The sequence below is a fragment of the Ursus americanus genome, chromosome 3, assembly GCF_024610735.1.
Source record: "Ursus americanus isolate L20-20 chromosome 3, mUrsAme1.1.p, whole genome shotgun sequence".
Classification (NCBI taxonomy): domain Eukaryota; kingdom Metazoa; phylum Chordata; class Mammalia; order Carnivora; family Ursidae; genus Ursus; species Ursus americanus.
Window position 1 is genome coordinate 13,017,251 of NC_142129.1, and position 24,596 is coordinate 13,041,846.

The following is a 24,596-nucleotide window of genomic DNA, read 5'->3' on the forward strand; positions in this document are numbered from 1 at the left end:
ACACCTGCCTATTGGGAGAAACAAAACCTAATTACGTTACCAGGCCTTGCTCCCCTGGTGCTTACCCTAAAAACCAGGGTTAAACCCAGCAGAAAGGAGCTTTCTTGGGACGTTAGTTTAAAACAATACCTGTTCCGATGTGGCTTGAAACCTCAGAGTGGGACTATTCTTTTCATTGTCCTTCGGAATCCTCCTGTGATCTCTACCCTAGATAAAAGATATTAACAGAAGTGTTGAAAACAACTTTCACATCATGTAGCTGGTAAGTGAACGCTCCAGCCCAGGGCATCCGAATCGCCTGGAGATAATGTTAAAATGCAGATTCTGATTCAGTGACTCTGGGGTTAAATGAAGATTCTGCCTTTCTAGCAAGATCCCAGGTGATGCTGATGGGAGCGGCAAAGTTCTAGAGCATTTCTCCCAGTCCTAGAAAAGGAAGTCCTCCGCTGCCTTTGAAAGCGGAAAGCGTATTTCCTTTGAAATACGGAAAGCGTATTTTCAATCTCAGATTTTGGTCCTCTCCTGAGTTAAAAATGTCCCAAGGGATGATTTTATTACACAAAGCTGTATGCCTATGTAGGAGAGTTGTACTTACTGGTGGTTGATACAATAAACGTGGGTTTGCATCTCAGCAGTGTGTTCACTGTCGGCTTTTGGTGCGGTGACCGAGGGGGTACGTGTGGGACTCCGACAGGGCACACATCTCAGTGCAGAAAGCCTTCCTAAGGGGGCAGGATGGGGGGCCTGCTTAAGAACGAGCAGTCACGCGGCAGGGGTGCTGCGCGGCTGACAGGCACTGATAAGGGCTCTGGGCCAGGCACCTCCTACAGTTCCCTCTCACTTTCTGAAGTGGTCTGGAAGGTGGGTGTCGGGAGCGCCCGGTCACACACGTGCCAGCACGCCAGCGGAGGCGGCCACGTGGCACAACTTGCACGCAGAAAGATTTGAATCCAGATCTGCTCAAAGACTCGAGCACCCGTACTCCCTCCCCCTTCCCTCCCCCCATCCCAGCACCCCATGAAGGGGGCACGGAACCGTTTGAGGAGCTGGGACGGGAAAGAGACCACGGACAAAGAGCTTCAGCCAGTGACGTGCGCGAAGGGCAGGGTCGGGCTCGTCTGCAGAGGGTCAAGGGGATAAGGAAGGGATCTAGAACACCTGGAGAGGAGCTCTGTTAACACGGAGAGGAACCATGTTTTGTGTGGTCTAACTCATCACAGAACTTAATGCATGTACAATAAAGGGTTGACTCTGCAGGTCTGGGTTGCCCAAACCCCGCACATTCCAAAGAAGGGTGGCCTTTGGCCCTTGATGAGTGTGTCTTGGCTTACCCGGCTTACCTTGGGCCATGCTAGATAGTTTACACTGTGGTTTACGGTGGCGGCCTTGTCCATGGGGTGTCAGTTTGACCGCAGGAGGGGGCTGGAAGCTCAGCAGCGAAGGTCGGCTGTATGAGCGCTCGGTGCCCACACGACTGACCTCCCCCAAATCCCTGGACGTGAGGCTTGGGTGAGCTTCCCTGGTTGGCGATACTCCTTTTGTCACACAGCAGTGCCGGGAGAATTAAGTGCCGTCTGTATGACTCCACTGGGAGAGGACGACTGGAAGCTCGTGCCCAGTCTCTCCTGAAGTCTGCCCTGCACCCCTTTTCCCTTTGCTGATCTTAATCTGTGTCCCTTCAGTGTTGCAGACCATCACCCTGAGTGTAGCGGGTTTTCTGAGTTCTGTTAGCCCTTCCAGCAAATCACTGAATCTGAAGGTGGACCAGAGGACCCTGATGACAGAGAACTCAACACCAGTTTGAGAGCCAACTGGAGTGGGTGGACGCGGGAAGGCTTTAGTTTGGGTCAGATCAGTACTCACTGAGCACTTACTATCCCGACTGGAGGCCCTACTGTCATTGGGATATGAAAGTGAGTTACGTCCAGATCCCTGCTCTTCAAGAAAACCCAGCTCCTGAGGAGATCCTAAGGAAAACACCCATTTCATCTGGAAGCTCTGAGTGCCGTAAGAGAGACAGAGCATGGTGCCCTGGGGTTCTGGGGGTGGGCATCCAGTACGATGCACATTCAGGAAAGGAAGGCTTCCCAGAGGACAGCATCCCTCCATGGGCCACCCTGGAGATGTGGGGGCCTTGGTCACAGTTCCCCGATCTGCCTTTCTCCAATTACGTAACAGCTCTTCCTGGGGGGACCCTTGTGCCTGGAGGTACAGGTGCTGGGGTGCAAGGGAGTAGGTGTGTTTCCCACAAACCCAGGGGACGGCTTAATTCATCAGACACAGAAATCAAAGTTGTGCTTTACTGGAAAAAGGAGACCCAGACTGTTCGTGTCTCTGTGGCTCACCCCAGGCTGTCTACGGGGGCATCCGGGCATTAGGCCTCACGTGGCTGCTGGCACCTCCACCCACCCCTCGGGTGGGAATCCCACAGCACAAATTCATAGCATCTGATGGGAGCATCGTCCCCACCCCCTCACCCCACCCGGGCCGCACCAGAAGCCCACAAAGTTCCCTGCTTTACAAGGGTTGAAAGGCGCTGCTCGTTTCTTAACATCAGCGGCGTTTCCATTCTCTCTCTCCTCCAAGAGACATGACTACCCAGGAGGGGAGGGGGCCCTTAGGTTCTGGCCTCCCATTTCTTCACGTTTTTCTTTACTTATAACCCTTCCCCCACCCGTTCTGCAAGGCACTTACCTTTGACCTGTACTTACTTTTGCAACGTTTTACTGCTTACTTACATTACCTCCAAGATGATGATAATTCTTGTTCTTTTCTCCTTTGTAAGTCCCACTGCCTATATTAGTGTTCCTTTTTCAGATTAAATTTATGCAGGTCTTCGTGTATAATCCCAGCACGATGCACATCTTTTGACAGAGGCTGTCAGCCAGGGCGCTAATGATCATGAAGATTCGGAGGCACAAAGATGGAGGACATCCCTCGCCCTCAGGGATCCCACTGCTAATGGACATTTCCCCGCTTTTGTCTGCTCAGCAGTAGATGCCCCCTCCTGTGTTTGGAGAATGGTCTGATCTTGGCGGGAGGCAGAGCTTAGCACCAGAGAGAGAAACAAGAGGCTCCAGGCCTGTTTTCCGGACCCCTCGGATGGTGCACTCACCTGGGATTCTGATCTGAAGGAGGGACCCGGGAATTCATCGCGGTGAATGTGGTGCCACAGACAGCCTCAGAGGGTCTCCGGGAGTCCAAGGGCAGCATCGGTGGGGGGCCAAGTTAGCCTGGGGTGTGATGCTGGCTCTCTAGCTGCCTGGGCTATGGGCTTCCAGCGACCCAAGCTTCTCAGATTACTTTTCCACTTGCACCAGATAGAGCCAGTTTCTTTTGCTTAAAACTAGCGATGTCGACTGAGACTTAACGCCCTTTAACACGCCCGTGCCTCCCCCTGTCTTCTTTCTGAGCGGTCCTACCCGGGCAGGAGCCGGCAACTTTTAAAAGGCACATGGGTGGATGGGAACTATGATTCTAAGTGAGGGACAGAGATGATGAAGACTGAGAGAGAAATTTCTCTCCTGATAGCTGGGAAAGAGGCTTAGGGGTTAGAACGGAACCAGTAATTCCAGCGTCTTACAAAGCTTTTTTAAAAAGTTACTAATGCCAACAATAGGAGAAAAAGAACAAGAGTTTCCCTCTTGTTCTCTTCTGAATTGCTCTCCAATTCCCGCTCTCACCCAACTCTGAAAGCACGTACCTTTGGCTTACACATACTTGAAATGTTTATGGTCTATTTCCTCCAGGACTGGTCTTCAATCTATTATCTATGTAAGAGCTGTTCTATTTTTTTCTATACAAAACCTGAGGGGAAAATATGGCTCTCCACCAAACACTGCAGCATCTCCCCCTCTCCCCCAAGCAGACACAATTACTTAAAACACACAACATGATCTTCTTTATTTAATTGTTTAATCAGTTTACATTCCACAACTGACAGATTATTTATTTTTATTTTTTTCCATGAACAAGTCATTTAATTAATTACCAGACACTTTTTTTTCTTCAATCGATGGAAAGACAATATTTCTGCCAATTTGAAAAAGAAAATTGCAAGATGCAGTCAGTGTCAGTGAAGTCCCCAAATGCTCTCTGCTTCCTCAGTCCTTGCAAAAATCACAGGAACCTGGCAATTTCCCTTTTCATCCCCCCTCCCACTTCCCTGTTAAATTCACCTCTCCAGAATAGCACAATAGTTTCGAGATCTGGTTCGGATCACCTTTCCTGTAATTAATTAATTATTAGAAGGAACAGACAGTACAATAGATCTGATAAGATGTAGCATTCTTGTTAAGATTAAACAACACATTTATTCACATCATATCAGAACGAATTAACATAATATTTAATCTTATTTTAGCACCAATAACCACAGGAACTGCTACCTCCAGGGGCAGGGGCGGTGTTGGAATCCTGCAGTACACGCCACTCCTTGTCTAACCAATCAGAAAGCACTATGCAAATTAAAGGTAAATTCGTATAAATTTATATTGACCAAGCAATAGTCTGGTGGACCATAAACACTCCAGGTGTTTGAGAGTTTTGTCAGCTATGGTCCCTGTCGAATGACCACATATATAAAACACACTCACCAAATCGGCTCATTTTCTTTCGCTTGGTAACATAGGGCTCAGAATGTTTTATTTTAAATGAGTTAATCTTGTCATACTGGCTCTTTGAAATGCTTTGAGAATGCCCAGGGGTTGCTTGCTTGCATTTTATTCTGTTCTCTGTGCTAAGATCTTGCAACTTGTCTTCTTCCCCATCTACCCCCACCCCCAACAAAAGAGATTTCTTCACATCTAAGGAAGGTCTCTAGTCAGCAAGGACAGATAGGCAATGGTGGGTTGAGTCCAGGGGACAGAACCTGTCGCCACCACCTCCTAGAAAACCCAGTCTTGCCTGTGGTCACTGCTCTCTCCAGCATATCCCCTTTTAGCACTTGACTTTAAGATATAAATGTAAGAAAATTAAGGGGTTGAAAAAAAAAACCAGCTCCAAATATCGGTGAGATGTTATTAGCAGGTGACTGGGACTAGATGACAAAATGATGTCATCATTATTCGTGACCACGAGGAGGCCTGTCTGGCCCCCCTCCACTGTAAGATAAAGGACATGGGCATAAGAGATAAGTTGATGTACCCATAGCTGAAGAAAGTGACCTACTCTGGCCTCTAGAACTTCAGTGAGTCACTGGCACCATGCCCAGGGGCAGTGCTGACACCCTGTGGGGCAGAAGTGACATGTATTTGACAAGCAATGGTCCTCTCCTCCGACTAAGCAGGTGAGGTGGAATTTCAGGGGCCAGGATGGCAGCTGTGCGCTCTACTCTCGGCCAAGGCCAACCTCTGGCCTCAGTCACCTGGGAGATCTGAGTGACTTACGGGGGAGGGGGTCCTATTCGGTCTCTTAACAAAGAGTCAAAATCTTTGCTGTCCTCTATGGTAGCCAGTTGCCACGTGGGGCTGTTGAGCACTGGAGATGTGGCTGGTCCAAACTGTAATGTTTTCTAAGAATAAAATCCACAATGGATTTCAGACTTCATGAAAAGGCAACAGATGTAAAATATTTGTCATTTTTTATATTGATTCCATGTTAAAATAATATTTTTGATACGTTGGGTTGAAATAGGTGTTAAAATTAATTTCACCTGTTTATTTGGACTTTTAAAAGGGGGGCTCACTAGGATATTTAAAATTGCTTATGTGGCTCACATTCTGTCTCTGTTGGACAGCACTGGTCTAAATGGTCTTCCTGAAGCGGGTCCCAGAGCGGTGATCACCGCGGACCGTCAGAGAGGAAGAAGGTGTGGATTGAAGGCGCCATGGAGGGGAGGGTGAGGTGAAGCTTGGTGTGAACTTCTTGCCCCCCGCCAAGGGCCCCTCATCTTCTCAGTCCTGGGGGAGGCAGCTCCTTGTGCTACAGGAGTACCCATTCCCTTACTTCAGGGTGCCCTGCCTTTCGGGGACCCGTCCCCGCTGCCATGCCAAGGATGCCCTGGTGACTTTGCCATCTCTCCTTTCAAAAGTTCTCTTGACCTTACGTCCGTGGGCAACTCCCATCTACTGCCACTGCCCTTGCCCCACCGCCCACCAGCGCTTTCTTCATTCTGATTTGGTGGGGTCCCCTAGCCGGCCACCCCGCTTCGGGCCTTGCCAGTCACGTCCGTACAGTGAGTCACAGATGACAAAGCTGTTCACAGGCACCGTCTCCTTTGACACGCTTCTCCTACCCCAGCTGGCAAAACTCCGTCAGTAAGGATAGTAAAATGAGAACGGCAAAGTGGGTGGGAAAAGGCATCTGAGAACAAAAAGGTAGATCAAAGGCTTTGGACTGGAGCGCAAACTGGCTGTTAGCTTGAGGTTACTTTCTGAGGCGTGAGAGGGGCAAGAGTAGCAGGGAGTAAAACTCCAAACGGGCCTTCTGGAGGGCAGCGCACGCCCGCGTGGGCCGAAGCCTCTAAGAGTAGCAGCAGAATGGCCGAGGAGACGTGGTGCCCCAGGAGCCCCGGGAGCCCCTGCTCCCTGTTTGGCTGAGAGGACGCAGAGACAGTGAGGTAACGAGACTCGCCCGAGGCCCCGAGGGAGCCAGTGACAAAGCTACGGACGCGAACCCAGGCCTCTGTGGTGACCTCCGTGATGAGCTTCACCCTTCAGACTTCGAGGACTTGCTTTTACTTTCGGGAAAATACATTTTTACTTTAAAGGCAAAAAGCTTTAGAACAGAGGGTCCCAAGCAGACACTCGTGACTCTCAGAGAAACCACCAGAAAACAAAACAAAACAAAACCAAGAAAACACAACAAACTCCCGTGCCGACGGCTTCCCTCCCTTCAAATCCCACCCAGAGTCAGGATTTTAGGGCAGTCTACGTAAGTCCTCCAAAAACTGAGGGCTACATCAGTGCATTTGCTCCGTCTCCATTCCCTCCCCCTTATTTTCAGGTTCCACTTTGATTTGTACATTTTTACAGAGAGTCTTGGATCTAAAACAGTCACACCATGGATGGAAGTGGGAAAGGAGTCTGAGAATGAGTTAGCGAGTGCTCCTTATGTGAAAGGCGTCATCACATCCACGACAACACAGACACGCAGATGCATTCAGGCTCGAAAGGGTCTCCAGGCGACCAGGGAAGGAGGGGAAAGGTTTGGCCAGAGGGAGTCACGGGAGACAGGAGAGAGAGACACAGAGTGTGCCCCAAGGAGCAACATCCAGTCCCTGGAAACGAAGAACAGGACTGCAGGTGCCGAGGTTGGCATCTGTCAGAGTGAGGCCAGGTCTGAGCTGCTGCTATGCACCCCATGCTTACACCAGTTTTCTGCTTCTCGATAGTGAGCAAATACCCCCTATAGTTGGATCGTCCCCCCATTCTTGGTCGGGCTCTATCCCTACAGCGAGCAAGGACTTGAACTTCCTTTTAGAGAGGGTCTCTCCGTCACATTGAAACCGAATCTCCGGCAAAGCAGACAGGTGCAGACCCTTTTGGAAGTACATTCTTGTCTAGAACCTAGGATTCAGTTTTTCCCCAATGGGATCATACCCCGAACATCTCCTAGTGAATGCACCATCCAAAGGACTTCCTATGAGAACCCATATGCTTTTGATGAAGCCATCTGCTTCACTGACAAGAGAAAGAAGGTTCCAGTTCTTTGAAACTTGTTCCCATCTTAAACTGAAAAGACCATTAAAATGTTTCAGAGCTTGATCTGCTCCCACCAGTAGGGCACATACAGCTACAAATCATGTTTGCAGGAAAGAAAAAAAAAAAAAAGACATTGACCCTTGCTCAATAGTTAACTTTTTAGCTCATATATGCTATTTGTTTCATATGGTTTACTCATTCCATGACCCCTGGGAATAATCAAGAAGGATTAAGAGTGCCCTTTGCAAAATTTGATTTGGACCAAAGGAAGGAAGCCTGAGAATGGGTAAATTGAGGAGCCAATATCTGTGAGGGACCCACAGGATAGAATAGAATCCCACATGCTAAAGCTGGATAGGGACGGTCCCGTTTGGTGGCCAAGATGACCGCTCACACTCAAATGTCCTTTTGCAGTGAGGCCCAGACACCACATGGAAGAATTCCACGTGGTGGGGGCTCTGCTGCTGCTGGATCATTCGAACGGTGCATAATGCACATGACACGTCATCTTTGCAAATCACTTTGCAATTTCTTTGTCACCCTTAACATAGCATGAGGTAAAGTGTTATCACCATCCTCATTTTGCGGATGAGGAAGTTCAAGTATGGAGAAGACCCGGTGCCCGGAGTCACAGATCGTTTTAGTGAAGAGCTGAAATGAACTTTACAGTAACTGCACGATAGAGTGTAGCTGAACTAGTGAGTTACTCTGGCTTCCGTGCTCTTACCAGTTAGACTGAGATAGCACTCAAAAAGAAAAAAAGAAAAAGGAAAAAAAAGGAAGAAAAATCCCAAAGTAAAAATGTTTTCACTCTGTTCTGCCCACCCCTAAGCTCTGGCATTGACCGTTTTCAAAAACTCTCTCTGCTGTCTTTGGGGGCTCAGAGCCCTGTGCTCCTTCTGCTGTGAACACAGGGTCAAGTCCACGCAGACCAGTGTGGTTCTGCGGTCCGGGACTACATCCTAGCCCCGACTGCCAGCCCAAGACAACCATGGCCATGGAAGCTGCTGGGGTTGTGACCATTAGGACACCCCTGAGTGATGGAATTATAAACAATCCTTTAGTCTTTTTTTTTTTTGTACTTTATTTTTCTGATTTTCTACGGTTTTCTATTATTCAGAAAAGTAATCCAATAGTCAATAATAATGTAGTCTAGGACCTAACAATAATGTTTAAGAAACATTTTGCACCATGGGGGCATCAATGGAAAGAGGGCACACGGCCCACCAAGTTGACCGCTTTGAGAGACACGGGGGTCTTTTGTGTCTCTCAGCTCAGGTGGGCTTGTTTAAAAGCCTGTCCCCTTACTCTGTCGGATACCACCTAGACAATAGCACAGCAGCCAGCCTGGCTGGTATGCACCAGTGGTTTCTAAATGTGATGAAATCACCTCTCCCTGTGACTCATCATAGTTCCCTTCAAAGGGCTGGATTTGTCCCCTGGGATGGTCGGCCCCTGGAGCAGGAGGAACGTTTTCAGAAAAGGCAGATTCCCGAGAGAACCAAGCAAGCAAACCACACAAACCACACCAACGATGACCAGAGTGTATTTCTTCCCACTCCTTCCCCTCAGACACTTGAAAACCAGTTAATGAACGCTCCCGGAATAAGCCGGGTGAAGACAGAGTCAGTGCGTCTGGGAACTTGATTTCACTATGCTGAGTCCGACTCAGGGGGGCAGTTTTAGGGACCTAAGCAGCACATCCCCCGTTAAATCAGAACAACTAGGTGTGGTTCATTTTAGCCCTCTTCTCATGACCGTGGAGGGCTATTACGAGGTAGGGCCCATACTCAAGAGTCCCAGGATATCGTCTTCCCTTATCAAAGGAAAGGCAAGCACTGTCAGGTGGAACCACTGGCCCCCAACAAGAGAAGATGCCAGAATGGGCTCAGGGTGCTGCATATGGTCATGTGATCAAGGAAGGCTTTGTCTGCATTTGGTGGCGATGTTGAGGCTTCCTGACTTTGTGATCCCTGAAGCTGAAAGGATGTAGTTATTGAAAGGCTGAGGCTTTCAGGAGGATTGAAGCTGGAATAGGCACATTTAAATTTTTTTGTTGTTGTTTAATATTTCTATGCCAGGAAGCTACCGACCTCCTTTTGAAGCTTACAGCCACAACGGATGAGGAAGGGGGCTGCTTGGAGAGTGAGGATGAGCCCCTCCAGAGACAAACGCCTGAACTCTTTTAATTGATCAACTATTTTAAGTTATGCAGAAGGAAAGTGGAAGTGAGTGGAGGGAGAGGAAAAGGAAACATGGAGAAACCAAAACTCCCAAAACAGGGAGAGAAAGAACTAGGACCTCTTTCCAGGCAGACACTCTACTTTCCCAAATCCCCAATCTCATAGGGTAAGGAAGGAAATGAAAGCTGAAATGGGCCCCATGCTTAAGGCTGACTTGCATGGAGCTCAAAACACACCCACGGTCAGAGACCTTGCACGCACACCCGTAAGGAATTCGAACTTGACCTGGGATCAGGGCTGGGGCTTTAATGGGGCTGCTAACCCTAAATCCCGTCGGAAGGTTGGATTCTACATTGATGGGAGGTCGGCAGAGGCTCCCTCTTCCTTCTCCCTCCCCCCCCTTCCTTCTTCTTCAACCAGGCCACTGCCTCAGTGATAGCACGGGGCGGCAGGTCTTAACCTGGATCCCTATGTTGGAGGGATCAAGGTCACCTGAGCAAGGACTCGCCATTTGTACTAGGCTTCCATCCTGACTACGTCGCTTAGGCTTTTTATTGGCCCCAAGCAGCAGCAGACCTCAGAGTGTGTCTGTTCCTGTCTGGCCCCACAACCAAAGCAGCTGCTCAACGCCCCTGCTCTCCTCACGGTGAGTTAAGCCCAGGTGGTTGACTTCTTTCTTAGGAATCTCTTTAACATTTCAGGAAGGTTTTGAAGGGACACAATACGCGGTATTAAGGGTCGATCATAAAGATGAGTAGCTGGAAAGAGTGGCTGATCCATTTATGGCAAGCACGGGATAAAAAAAAAAAAGGAAGGTATAAATAGTCACAGGTCGGTGAGGCAGTATCTTCAAACATGGCTACTTAAGAAAAGCTTGAATGATAGCAAGTTGCCCCCTTTAGAAATTCCTTCCCCATTTTCCTGCTGGGAAACAGCTGGAGTTTGGGTCTGGTCACAGACAAGCCCTCTGGCCCTGAACAGACGCTCACAGACCCCTGCCTCTCGCTGCTTGGCCCACTCAAGACGCTTGGAAGGAAGATACAAGGCCTCTCAGTCTCGGATGTTCCTCACTTTCCCTCAAGCCCCAGTATGCCTCAAAGGGGGAAATCAAACTTTTCAAGAAAACATTTTTTTAAAGTTCTGTATACAATAGAAAAATTGGGGTTTCCTGAAAATGGTTTCTCTTCTCATAGAATAAATCCTTTAAACCAGCCCAATTGGAAGGCAATAGCATTTGCTGCTGCACACCTCACCCCTCCTCTCTCAGCACACCCATACATGTGTGCCCAGGCACACACACGAGACCTTTCGCAGAAGCTGACCAGTGTCGCTGGGAAAGAAGGCTTGAGTGGTACACCCACACCCGCGTCCAGGCTATACTGATACAAACACACAGAAAATGCACCAGAGAGCTACACATACACAGAGACCCACATTCAGGCCATTCGTGGACACGGGATGTCCTATCTGGATGTGAATCACACACACACACACACACACCGTCAAAAAGAGCAGATGAGGAGACAGGCAGGACTTGCAGAAGAGGGAGAGGTGGTTTGTAGGTGAGGAAAGGTGGGACTGATAGGAAGATAGTTCAGAAGACAGGTCGATGAGACAGGTGCTTGGATGGGAAGGAAGGCTGTTGAGCTGTTGTTGGCAAAGTGCCCCAAGCACCCTTAGTTATGAAGCAACTGAGGCGTCAGCTACATGGCTGACCCATGACTGTGCAGTTCGGGGATTCACTCTTTGCCTCCCCAGAGCTGCTCAGCGCCCGCACGGTCCCCGAGGTGACTGTCAGCTGCTCCTGTCCACTCTTCCCAGCAGACACTCATCCCTACAGCTTCCACAACTCTGGCTGACTTCGTGGCTCGCCAACACCTGCAGGGCCAATTTGCTGCAATGAGCCTGAGACACTGGGCTGGACTTACACCACCTCTGTTTGGGGGCTAGCCACTAAGATGGCTATTTGGGGATGCATGGCCTTGAATATCAAGAGGGAAAGGAAGAAGATGGAAAGAGTCAAGAGTTCTCCATTAATTTACATGATATCATACAAACTCGAGCCCATGGGACATGGAGGTGCTTTCTCTGCATGTGACCCATTTTCTTTCATCTGTACAGAGGTCGCCCCTAGGAGAGGGGTAGATGTCCAGTGACAAAGGACAGCTTCCACGATGGGGAGTGAAGGTCTGGTTTGGTTTGGTATACGTACTTGTACAAAAACAACAGAGGCAACGTTCCTTCTCTCTCCTGAACTGTGCTCTCCCTCTTCTCTCATGGCTTTTGTGCCCAGCTTTGTCTTGAACTTCCAGACTTAGAGGACTAAATCCTGCGGCATGCCAGAACTGTGACGTGAAGGACCACGGGGCCCTCGGAGGCCCAGTGGGTCTGTTCTCGGTTCTGCCCTCTGGGAATTTCAGCTGCACATCACAAATAATGGAAAAATGCAACACAAGCGCTGAAACCCCACGCTCAGAGAACACCCACCACGCGCACACACTCCAGGGATCTGAAGCTACAGAACGGGCACGTGCATTGGCTTGCCCCTTCGTTATTCTCCCTCGGTCTCGGGCCTCCGCCCTGGGCCACGAAACCACCACAAAGGAGGCAGACAACAGTCATGATGCAGTATTTCCATTTTAAAAGGTGAAAAGGAAAGAAAGGAAACCACCGGAAGTCGCCTTGCACACACGCACGCACACACGCACGCACGCACACATCACAGCGTTACTCCAAGGCTCCAATCTGCCCGTGTAGGACCGCGGGCGGGGGCAGGCGGCCTCTTGTGGAACTGGGTGTAAGGCAGCTGGAAGGTAAGACTGGGTTTTCTCAGCATCCACGGAAGTGTCCTTTTATTGACGTGGATCTCGCCTCTCAGCACGTTGCTCTCTCCCCCTTCCCACCTCCAAAACTTGGTCCAAAAGTTTGGCAACAAAGAGAAAACGTCCTGCTCGCTCTGTTTTCTCTTCCACTTCTCGTGTGTCGCTGGTGGGCCAGGAAGGGAATCAGAACAGGAAGATCAGGAGAAATGGTTCTGCAAATGACCTCAAAGATCTGGTTACATTCTAGGAACTAAGGGCTTTGTTTCTCTGCGGTATGATCGGTGTTGGGGTGGTGTCCTCACTGCTGGCCCAACGGAGGGCACCTCCTTCTCTACATCCATGCCGCTTCAGACCACCGGCGACATGTCCCTTCCCGGCCCCCCACCCCATCCTCGAGAGGGACGGGAGTCAGGACGCTATCATGGGGTTGATGTTCGTTCTGTCTTCAAGAAACCATGGAGCCAAAAGTTACGAAGGGATGGAAGAGCCGCATGATGGGAACGCTTTCCCCGCCTCGGTGATGAGGCAACACAGAGTCCGATGAGATGCGGGTGCCTGAGCCAACTCAACTCTTCCTTGGCACTGGCATCACCTTGAGTTCGTTCTGTTTTATATATGTATATTATATATATATTTATATATATATATATATATGTGTATGAGTTTGTTTTTTTAGCACACTGTCCCATTCTCGGGTCTGGATTTAGGGCAGTTGGTCCTCGGGACAGGTTGGACAGAAGGGGCCAAGGTACAGAAGAACCCCGAGATTAGTGTGAGGCCCAGGCCCCCCCACGCACAGAACATGGACCATCCGTAGCCGTGGCTGATGTCATCGGGGAGTCCATACAGGTAGCGTGGGTAGCGTGACAGCTCGAAGTTGATTCCGGCCACACAGGTGCACAGTGAAATGATGCAGAAGGTTCCTGGAGGGCAAGGGAGGGAACACGGGGTGGGGTGAGGGAGAGGAAGAGGGGGGAGGAGAGGGAGGGAGAGAGAGAGAGAGAGAGACAGAGAGAGAGAAGTGAGGTCGACAGACAGCATTTTCAATTCTCTTGAGTAGGAAAGATGAGAAGACCCAGGTACGGGCCACCTGCGAACAAGATCGATATCTGGAAATATTCAGAGAGGAGAATAGCGTGAAGAGATCGTGGCTTCCTTGCTCTCCAAGAATTGCCTGGTCTTGGAAAAACTTGGCAAGTCTCTCCTGTGGGAAACTACTAAATGAGTATCACAGGAGAGTCTGATGTAGGGTGCGTAGTGGGGCGGAAGAGGAGGAATCAATTCATTTTTTTAAAGCACGGCAAATTCGCTTTCTTGGGAGACACAGAAAACACCTTCCCCCTCCCCCGTTTGCTATTTTTTAAGCGAGAAAAACTATCTCTATTCTTTCCTACATAAAATGTTCTCATACAACACTGGGTTTTCCTTCTCCTGCAAGGCAACAGTCCCCAAAGTGTTCTCCATGGAACAGTGCCCCTAGGAGATATTCCTTTACGAAGTGGCAGCGGTCAAAGTCTCCGGGAAACTCTGTACGTGAGTTCTCGCCCGTGAAGATTTATCACCCACAGCAACATGAGCTCATGTGTCTTAACCCAGCCTTATGAGTATTTCACAAACTTACTGAATGAGGGGACCCCCTCTTTTAAAAGAAGTGACTCCTAGGAACCTTCAATGAGAAGGCTGCTTTAAGAGACAGAACGTTATAAAAATGCATAGAATTATAAACCCATTTGTAACCATTAGAGATATGCAGTATCCCCAGAATGAGTTCAAGAGCTTTTCTCAATATTGGCTGTCTCTCTCGGTCCTTTTGTCAGCACTGATGGGAGAGGAAGGACCTGTGAAGTCTGAGAAGGCCATGTTGGGTCAGCAGAAGGAAGAAGAGGGAGAAGCATAATTTTTAGGGTGTGGGAACAAGAGGAGAGGGATTATATTTATATTTATTATAAGACTTCCTGCTTCCTGATGGCCAAGTTTCCTTAAGATCCAACCTCATCTCTTCCAGGCCTCAGGCCCATGAGCGTGTGCGAAGCTCAATGTCCACACTGCCGGCTGCTGTACCTAATATTTATTAAGCATTGTGTGCTAGGAACTGTGTTAAGTGCTTAACATGTATTGAAACTGTATTTCATGTATTGAAACTGTATTTAGAGAACTAAATAAATCTATGCGTAGGTTATATTATTAGCCCTATTTTGTCCCTACTTCTATTTGATTGAAGAGATTGAGGCCCAGAGAGGTCAAGCCGTCTGTCTAAAATCACACAGCTAGTAACCGGTAGACGCAGGCTAGGAACTCAGGCAGGCTACTTCCAGAGTGTGCAGTCTTATCCCCTGTGCTCAGACTGGTGTCAGGCAAGGTGGGGCCCTCCTGTTATGCACCTGAGTTCCAGATGAATTCTCTATCACTCAGTCTGGGGTAGGGCAGTCTGCAGGATTGGATGGCTTGTTAAAGCAGAGGGCTGGGCCCTACCCCCCACCATTTCTGGTTAGTAGATCTGGGTGGGGCCTGAGAATTTGGATTTTTATCAAGGTCTTGGGTGATGCTGATACTGCTGGTCCCGTGACCACACTTTGGGACCACTAAGTTGGGAAAAGGTTTTAGTCGAGAAAGATGAAACTCAATAGTGCGAAGTTCAGAGGACAGAGGAAAAAATGACAACTGAGCAATAAGTGTGAAAAACGCTCAATTTTGCCAATAACCAAAGACTTGAAAAATAAAACCAGACTAACACAACATAATCAAATCAGCTGAGTTTTGTTTTTTATATTGCTATGTTTGTTAATGATTATTTCTAAAACTCATGAGGGAGCAATAAAATGGACCAACCCATGGACTCCAGGGGAAGTAAGTAGAAGCTGGTGTTTCCTTACAGGAAAGCGATCCTCAAAACAGTCACACCTTTGACTTAGTGACTTCATTTTAGATTAAGAAAGAAATCCCACCCGGGAACAAAGATGTCACTAGACAGATGTGCACGTGATGAAGGGCGCCTCTGACACGTGGCCGCTGGAGGAGCAGCCACCGTGAGCCCCAGGTGCCCGGTGAACTGCTCTTTGAGCCGAGAGGTCTGAGCTTTCCGTGGAGACCCTTCGGGGGCTCAGATCTGCGTTCCCAAAGACCACTAAGGAGCATGCTGTAAGGGCCAGGATGAAGGGAGGTGGGGACTGGCGTGGAGGGAGCAGGGCACAGTGAATAATTATTCAGCGAACACTCCTTATAGAGGCAACCAGAAGCCGTGCGTCAGGGATGACCTGGGCTCAGGTGCCCCAGAAATAAAAAGTGTGTGTACGTGCTCACGCACTTGTGTTTCTGTGTATGGATATGCGCCTATGTATCTGTGCACAGTGTGTGTGCGTGTGTGTCCAAGCATGCACATGGCGCCATCACTGCCTGGTAGAACGGGGGTCCCAAGCATGGGGGAGTTACAAAGCAATCTGGTCCCTCTTGCTGTGTGCTGGGGTTCAGACGGAATTCTACCACAGTGTCCACAGTGGATTACATCTCACTTCGGTCCTGCAGAGTCAGCACCTCTTGGGGGAGGGGATGGGAATCTTTTGGTTTTAGAAGTCCCTCAGCTGATTTCTGTCGATCAGGCTGGTGAGACCTTTGGGTTGGGGCAGAGGGCCTCTGTGTAATACAGCGAGGTGAGGGAAGGAGCAGAGGGGGTGCAGAAGGAAGGGGGAGCCTGTGGGGTGTGGCCAGAGAGAAGGTGACAGGCTGGAAGTGCAAGAACTAATCTGACACCAGTTGCAAATAATTCACATTCCAACAAACCAGAGCCGGCCTGCTGTGCCTCAAGTATGTTTCTTTCACTGCCTGGTTTGGGAACCTGAGTGCGCAGATACCATTTACTAAAATTTAGATTTAGGACAGGAAGTGTGTGAGTGTGTGAGTGCATGCATGCATGCTGAGGTCAAATCTGAGCTGCCCTTGGGGAGGCACTCGGAACCATGGATCTGGAGCCTGATAGAAAGTCTGAGCTACTCGCTGTCTCTCTGCCCCTCCCCTTGCTCAGGCATGCTCTCTCTCTGAAATGAATAAAATCTTAAAAAAAAAAAAAAGAAAGAAAAAGAAAAGAAAGTTCTGAGTTAGAGAGGTGCCTGGTGGCTCAGTCAGTTAAGCATCCGACTCTTGAGTTTGGCTCCAGTCATGATCTCAGGGTCGTGGCTCTGTGCGCAGCGTGGAGTCCACTTGAGATTCTCCCTCCCTCTCCCTCTACCCATCCCCCTGCTCATGCTCTAAAATTAATGAATAGAATCTTAAAAAAAAGTTCTGAGGCAGAGATGTGGACTGAATCATCTTATATGTCGAAGCTCTGTGTGTGAGGAGGTCACCCAAGAACTTTATATAAATTGTATCTACATAGGATGCTTTAAAAAATGGAGACATTTCTTCCCATCCAAAGGTGCTCTATCCTGATTAAATCCAGTGATTGATCTGGGGGAGAAGGTTGACCTCCAGAACTTTTGATCTTCCCAAGTTGCCCGTAGCTGCAAAAGCTGGCTATCTACTGCTTTAATGGTATGTTCCGCAAGTAGAGAGGAAAGGACAGAAAAGATGTGGTTGATAAATTGAGAGTAAAGAGATGAGGTCCGTGTGGACCTAATTACCCATTGGAAATGGCCCAGCTGGTTGAGAGCACACATCTTGTTGTGTTATGTTAATGGAGTTAATTGGGGATCTTCCTGCTTTAACTTCCTGACGGTTGTTCTACGACTTTGGAACCTTTTAAAATTTGTTAGCTCTTGTCAATATTCCCCTCGATGGGGGAAAACTTCTAGGGCTCTCCCGAAAGCTGGTCCTTTGAGCCAGTCATCGAAGCAACTTGTTCGGAAGTTGTGTGTGACGAAGAGGGAAGAGCTGGAACATGTGCTCTTAGTTTCCACATTAGGCCACTGTTTTCTGTTGCACTCAGGGACTGATCGGTTTACGTACCTCCGCACTTACGAATTCAAACTTGAAGACGTGCATTAATAATTAGAAATGAAAATATGCAGGGGCGCCTGGGTGGCTCAGTAGGTAAAGCGGCCAGCTTTTGATTTCAGCTCAGGTCGTGATCTCAGGGTTGTGAGATCGAGCCCCGCACTGGGCTCCACACTCAGCGCAGAGACTGCTTGGGATTCTCTCTCTCCCTCTGCCCCTCCCCCTGCTCGTGCTCTCTCTCAAATAAATAAATAAATCTTAAAAAAAAAAAGACATGGATATATGCAGGCATATATCCTGTGGGTCCTCGATAAATGGACTGAAGGGACAACGTGTTGCCGTTGCTTTTCAGCAACATGCTGACAAACCGCCTCACAACGGACTTTGATGAGAGTTCCCCAGAGGGGACGAGATGGGGGGACAAAGGTGGGTGAGGATCCTGCCTGACCCAGTTCTCTCCGGTGAGGACCTCAACAACCAGACCTGTAAACTGGTGACTAACTGGGGTGTGTGGGGTGCAGAATGCCTCCTGCCCCCTGCTGCCACCACAACTCTCTGGGGTTCTCTGGTGGAACGAATACAGATGCTGAAAGCCTCTATGGAAACCGTGTCTCAGCTGAAGGACGGTGGCCTCCTCTTCGTGCACCCAAACTAGAGCGTGAGGGCCCCCTGCGCCCCCACAGCAGCCGACCGGAGCCTGTGGGGCTCGGTCGTCAGGATCCGTCATTTTATTCTCCACGGGCACGTACTGAGACCTAAGTGAGGACCCAAGGAATAGTGCATAGTCACGTCCTCTTAACAACTCCCCCCACGGCTTGGGGTTTGGGCCTAATTCCAATCAGATTCCGAGGCTAACTACAGTCAGAGTAGAGCAGTTAAGTGAAAAAAACTCTGCCCCAAGCTCCTCCCTCCAGAGCAAGGCTCTGCTGTGTGCTCCGGACCTGACTGTGAGAAGTGGCAGGTGTGATGCAGGCCAGGGGGGTAGGGACAGCACCAGAATGGTGGTCCCGTCTAAGTGACGTCAGGTCTGGGGTGGGGAGGGGGGAAATCCCCGTGACAGTGGCTCCACGACACAAAACAGCTCATCAGCAAGTATTTGTTGAAGATCCTGCTCTTAAGAATCTTTAATTAAATCTAAAATAAAAAGATTTTTTTAGGGCACCTGGTTAGCTCCGTTGGTTAAGCGTCTGCCTTCAGCTCAGGTCATGATCCCAGGGTCCTGGGATCAAGTCCCACATCGGGCTCCCTGCTCAGCGGGGAGCCTGCTTCTCCCTCTCCCTCTCCCTGCCATTCCCCTGCTTGTGTTCTCTCCCTCTGTCTGATAAATAAATAAATAAATAAATAAATAAATAAATAAATAAATAAATAACATCTTTCTAAAAAAGAAAAGATTTTTTTAAAAAAAGGTTATCATCTCGTTGGGGCTATGAGACATACATACATAAATGAAGAGTTGAGGATAAAGTGAAAAGAGCACCAGACAGGACCAAGCAGAGGGCTGTGAGGTCCCTCCCACATCTAGCAGTCATTAGGAAGTGGAGGAAGAATAGCCGGTAGTAGATGGTAAGTGTCAATCCTCTGATGAGAGGGTGCCCCTCCTTCACCCTCGGCACCCCTGCCCCAGGTCTCTATGCAGAGATGAGAAGGCATGCCCACGTACCACTGTCCCTGTGCCTCTCGGTTCCAAAATGCTCACTGCTCTAGCCTAGTTCAGTGTCCGTCATTTCCCACATGAGCTGCTGTAACAAGTCCCTGCTAGCCTGCCTTCTGTTCTTGACCCCCCTAGAGTAGCCAGTGATATTTTAAAAACTTAATCAGATCATAATTCTCTCCCCTGCTTACAACCCTCCAATAGCTTTGTATCACACTCAGAACGAAATGCATACTCCTTACCCGAGTGGACCCTGCCTCCCTATCTGGACTCATTTCTCACCTTCACCCCTCAAATGTCATCCTCCCAGAGAGATCCTCCCTGGCCTCCTTCTAAAATAGTGCCTCCCCAGTGGTTTTCCAGCTGTTGTCCCAGGAGCTGTCCCAGGGAGAGGGAGGAGAAGAGGCTCCAGCCCTCTCTCCTCTCTTTGGCCAGAATAGCCCTGCTTTGATCTGCGTCCGTGTGAAATTTCATTTGAAGAAAGGAGTCCAGTGATTTCAACACTTTTGAAAAGCACCGGGCTTGTCCATTCGCAAGAGGACCTCAAGGTTCGCCATTAGAGGGACGAGCTCTGGACACCGACAGCAAAGTCTGACGGCTGCTCTCATAGTTGCAAGTGCACGTCTTTGGCAGAAAAAGCAGTCTCAGCTCTCACTGCCACTGGTCCTGGAAGGGGCCTCAGACTCCTACTCAGCCCGGCCCTCCATGCTGCCAGCCCTGGCCAGCCAGCTGGTTGGAAGGAGAAGTGAAATCTAATTGCCCCTCTCTGTGCCACGACCCTCACTTGCAAGGACTCAGAGCTCAGAAGTCCATCTAGAAGAGACGGCACCATCCCACGTAGCCGCAGACGGAGAGCCTGTGCTGTGAGATCCTCCGGCTCCAAGACAACAGTGGTCTCCAGACCCCTCTAGTGTCCCTGTTTGCGAACCCTACCTGGGAGTGGAAAGGACGGCCAACAGGTAGAAGGAACTAGGCACACATAATGCCTCCTTCTGGTGGTTCAAACACGCCACCTGCTTCCTTTGATAACGCTCCCACCTGAAGCTCTTCAGGACTCACGACCATGACATCACCTTGCAAACCCACAGCCCTGCCCTGGTCACACCTGTCTGTGTCCCGTCAGCCGAGGCTGGAAGAGGACAGGGCCTGCGGGGGGCCCCCCGGGCTGCTGCCCGCCCCGTCGCCCGCCCCCTCGGCTCCAGGCACAGCTGAGGCTCGAGTGGGGGTGGGAGAGGAAACGGTTTCCACGCCGGCCTGCCAGCTCCCGTTCCAACAGCAAACAGCTTCCCCACGCACCTCCTCCACATCCCTGCCATCTCTAATTAGCGCCTCCCGGGTTGCCAAATAGTAGATTCCAGTGCAACCCCTGCCCCCCGGGAGTTTCAGGTTCTCAGCGGTTTGACGACTTCCCCCTGCTTGCTATCTCCTCCCTCAGTTTCCAAGCTGCCCCTTGATCCCGGCTCCGTGCCACCTCTCTGTCCCGCCCCGTCTCCTGCAAGGGCTTCTCATCCTCCTTTCGTCTTCACAGACTTGAGGTTCCCAAGCTCTCATCCCACATAACACACTCCTTCGGGCACCTTCCCCCTCTTCTCTGTTTGGAGATTCCACCACTACATGATCGAGTCACAGGACATGTGATATTACGTGATATCCTATACTACGTAATTATGTGTCCCCAACCCCCAGCGACACACAATAGTCAAGGTATTCCCTGGCTACACACAGGTTTCCAGCACTTTCCCCACAGACCCCAATTCCCCTACGCTCCTGACTTCTTTATTCTTCCAAAATCTTGCCTCCCCAGGAGGGTGATCATCCATCCTCGTTTGCCTAGGGGCCGGCGGTGGGGGTGGCCCTGCAATGTGGGGGTTTCATCCTAAAACTGGAAAGTCCTGGGCTACTTGGGACGTATCAGTCACCCTTGCAGGTTCCTTCACTGTCGTTCTCTCCGCTCTGGCGCCCATCGGTGGTACTGCCACAGTGACCGACGCATCCTTGCTTGCAAACTAAATTAACCATCATGGCCTCACCCGGTGAGGAGGGAGACATGGATGCCCGGAACGTGCTGAGAAATGCCACGCTGGGATGCGCAGTTTTGGGGCAGCTAACTCTTCTGCCACCCTGAGACGTCACCAAGGAACACTTAATCGGCAGCCCAATAATGGTCCCACTCTGGTACCACCTTAAAGCTCAATAATTTTTTAGCCGCTATTCAGAGTTCTGGTGTTAACCCCCTGCTCAGCGCACTCCTGAGCATGGACTGCAGGTGTGTAAGGTGTGAGCAGGGCCTCCCATGTGGCTGCTGCTGTATGAGACACACGGGGGGGGGGCATGTATCTCTGACCTCTTTAGGGATTGTCATTGAAGCCACGTGAATGGACCCTGTGTAGAAATAGCATCAACACTGAGGCCTTTAGGGAGCAGAAACGCTCTTCCTAATTCAAGAAGCCGTCAGCCAGGACACCGAGACCCTCGAGGTTCTCGCGGGAATTCAGGGCAGTTACGCATTGTGTGCACAGGCACTTTCCCAAACATCTATTCCTTATGTGACCCAGTGGTGCCCAAAACTTCACTGGAGTATCATTTCTGCAGCTTTCTAGGGCAGGAAATCCACCTGCGTGACTTTCTCTGCCCCTGGGAATGAGGAATGGCGTCTGTGTATCCCTGGGCCTCGCACGTCCATTCCCTCGTTGCTTTGGGGCCAAAGCGCCTCTGTTCTGACCCAAGTCCACCCGCTTGCTGTGGAGTGGTGGCTGCAGATGTGCCCTTGTGAGTGTGCGCGCCAGGGGTCAGGGACGTCTGCGCAGCAGCCCAGGTCCTCCCCCAGACACTCCCCCATGAGCCCCTCTCTGATCTTTAAAACCATAAAGAAGCAAATCGGCAAACAGAAAAAGGATCCATCCCTCCTCCAACGCCCGCGTGCACATCCTAGGAAGCTGATGTATACTAAGCCCTTCCTTTGCGGAGATTAAATGCCTCGGCAGCATTTAGCTCTCAAGAGCACTTTATAGCTTTGCTCAGACCTGCATGGAATATAAATTACTGTTGAACTATACACCATTGCATCAGCAGCAGCCAACAGGCAGGCCACGTGGGGTTTCACATCCAAGGTGCCTTAGGGGTTTGCTGGGATGAGGCACGGAGCGGTGACAGGCTGCAGAGAACACCCTGCAAGGCACGGCGCCCTGAGTTTGGACCAAATCATCCATCATCCTGCAAACTCTGCAAACGCTCTAGGCAGAGACACTGCAGGAGCGCCGCCCCCCCAGCCCCATCCCCGGGCAAGCAGCGTGTGCGTTCCCGCGGTTGTGTCTACGTGCTATGAGGCTGCTCTGTGTCTGGGCATGCGTATGCCCCCGTAATGCAACATCCCCAACTCAAGCACTGAGCAGGACTGGCCCATGCACACAGCTTGGCCTTGGTTCTAAAGACAATGCTTCCAGCTTCCCAGCCTAGAACCTGGAGCCTTATGCCTTTGTTTTCACATATCTACAGGGTGGTCACCAAATCCAAATCTGGAAGCACTGATGTCAAGGACGGAATTGTGTCCTCGCGAAATTCCTATGGTGAAGCCCAACCCCTGTGCCTCAGAACGTGATTGCATATGAGATAGGGCTGTCACAGAGCTAATCAAGTTAAAACGAGGCTGTTATCAGGGGTCCCTAATCCAAATTGACTGGTCTCCTTCCAAGAAGAGGAGATGAGGACATACAATGAGACACCAGCCACTTGAACGCACAGAGGGAAGGCCATGGGAAGAGGGGGCCCGTCTGCAAGCCAAGAAAGAGGCCTCAGAGAACACAGCCCTGATGATGCCTTGATCTCGGACTTCCAGCCTCCGGAACTGTGGGAAAATAAATTTCTCTTGTTTGAGCCACCCAGTCTCTGTTTTTTTTGTTTTGTTTTGTTTTGTTTTGTTTTGTTTTAGCAGCCCTAGCAATCTAATGCAACAGGTGAATACATAATAACCGGCTTATTACCATAACATTACAATCTACAATAAAATAAGACCATCTTTGTTTCCGGACTTTACGGACACCCTGTAGCTAAAACAGGCATCTAAACATAGCCATAGAAAACAATAGCTGCTGGCATCTTCTGGGTTTTTCCCCAGCTAGTCTTCCTCGCCAATGTATCTATGCTTACTTCCACTCAATACTCATTGACCCATTTATTCTTTTGGGTATAGACTTAGATTTGATCACAACATCCATGGCCCTGTGGCTTCTCTACCAAAGACAGAGCCTTTGCGAACTTGTGCAAACATCTCAAGGGCTAGGCAAATGGAAGACGGTATTAGTGGTGTTCAAGTGCTCTTTGTGATGGGGATTCACTAAGGTTAAAGAACCTTTGTCTGGTGTCCTTGACCGGAGTCAGACACTTCCATCCTCTACCCCGGTCTACACAGAGTCTATGTAGCTAGCCTTGATGGTCCAAGCCAAGCCCTGTCTCCCAAGAAGCCTTCTCTGGGTATGCCCAGCTTAAGATTACTCACATTTTTTCCCCCTGAATCCATAAAGCTTTTATGGTCTGGAAGAGGTAACCTGGCAATTATAGGGACCCCTTCTTGTCCTCTGTTTTAGTTTGTTCAGCTAGACTGCCACTTTCTCCAGAATGGTGTGGTAGTGAGGTCTCCTTCTGCATCACACACAGCACTGAGCATGAACTCCATGTCACTAGAAGAAATGGACTACCAGGCTCTAGGGCTTTCAAGTGAAAATACAGGCTTTGAAACCTAGAGGGGAATGAAGTTGACACCAAGCCTGGCCCTCCCATCCTTTTCCTCCTCCTAAACCATTCTGATCGCTGAGGGGTTCGTGCACCTGCCTGTGTGTGCGCGCGTCCCCACGCATGTGTGCACCTACCCATGTTTCACTGGGCACCTTGGGCTTCAGGAAGCCTTTTTATATTCACAGAAATTCCGCACTGGAATAATACCCTCTCTGCAGGATTATTTTGAAAAGTGATAATAAATGTGAAAAGGCTTACAGAAGTTAAAATTGCTTTCTATATGTAAGGTATAATATTAGAAATGGAAGGCTTTAAGGGAGGTGAAGAAAAATTGTTCTGGAGGACAAGAAAAAAATGAGGTTGCTGTTTTCCTCTCCATCACCCACTCCACGTCCCCTCCGGCCCCGCCCCAGGGTAAACGCCACACCAGGAAGCAACGCTCTCCACAGAAACCAGAGGAAGGGCTCACTCAGGACTCCTGATTCTGTGGCCTTTGTGGAACCAGAACTATGGGACTTGGAAGATGTCAGACCATGTTCCTGAGACAGACCATCCTCAGTAACAGAACTTCTCTTCAGGCTCAGAGAGGTTATAGCACCCGGCAGGGGTTAGTCACATGACGACACCGGTGGGTTTGTGA

General features: G+C 49.8%; 1 protein-coding gene across 1 annotated transcript in view; it reads right to left on the minus strand.

The window, feature by feature from the left end:
* Positions 1 to 3,878: 3,878 nt before the first annotated feature.
* TMEM178B (transmembrane protein 178B) overlaps positions 3,879 to 24,596 on the minus strand; it is a 335,799-nt gene continuing 315,081 nt past the window's right edge. Inside the window, exon 4 of the mRNA XM_045792495.2 lies at positions 3,879 to 13,571. Within this exon, the coding sequence (XP_045648451.1) occupies positions 13,321 to 13,571 (251 nt within the window). The 3' untranslated portion in view covers positions 3,879 to 13,320. The remainder of the gene's footprint in view (positions 13,572 to 24,596) is intronic.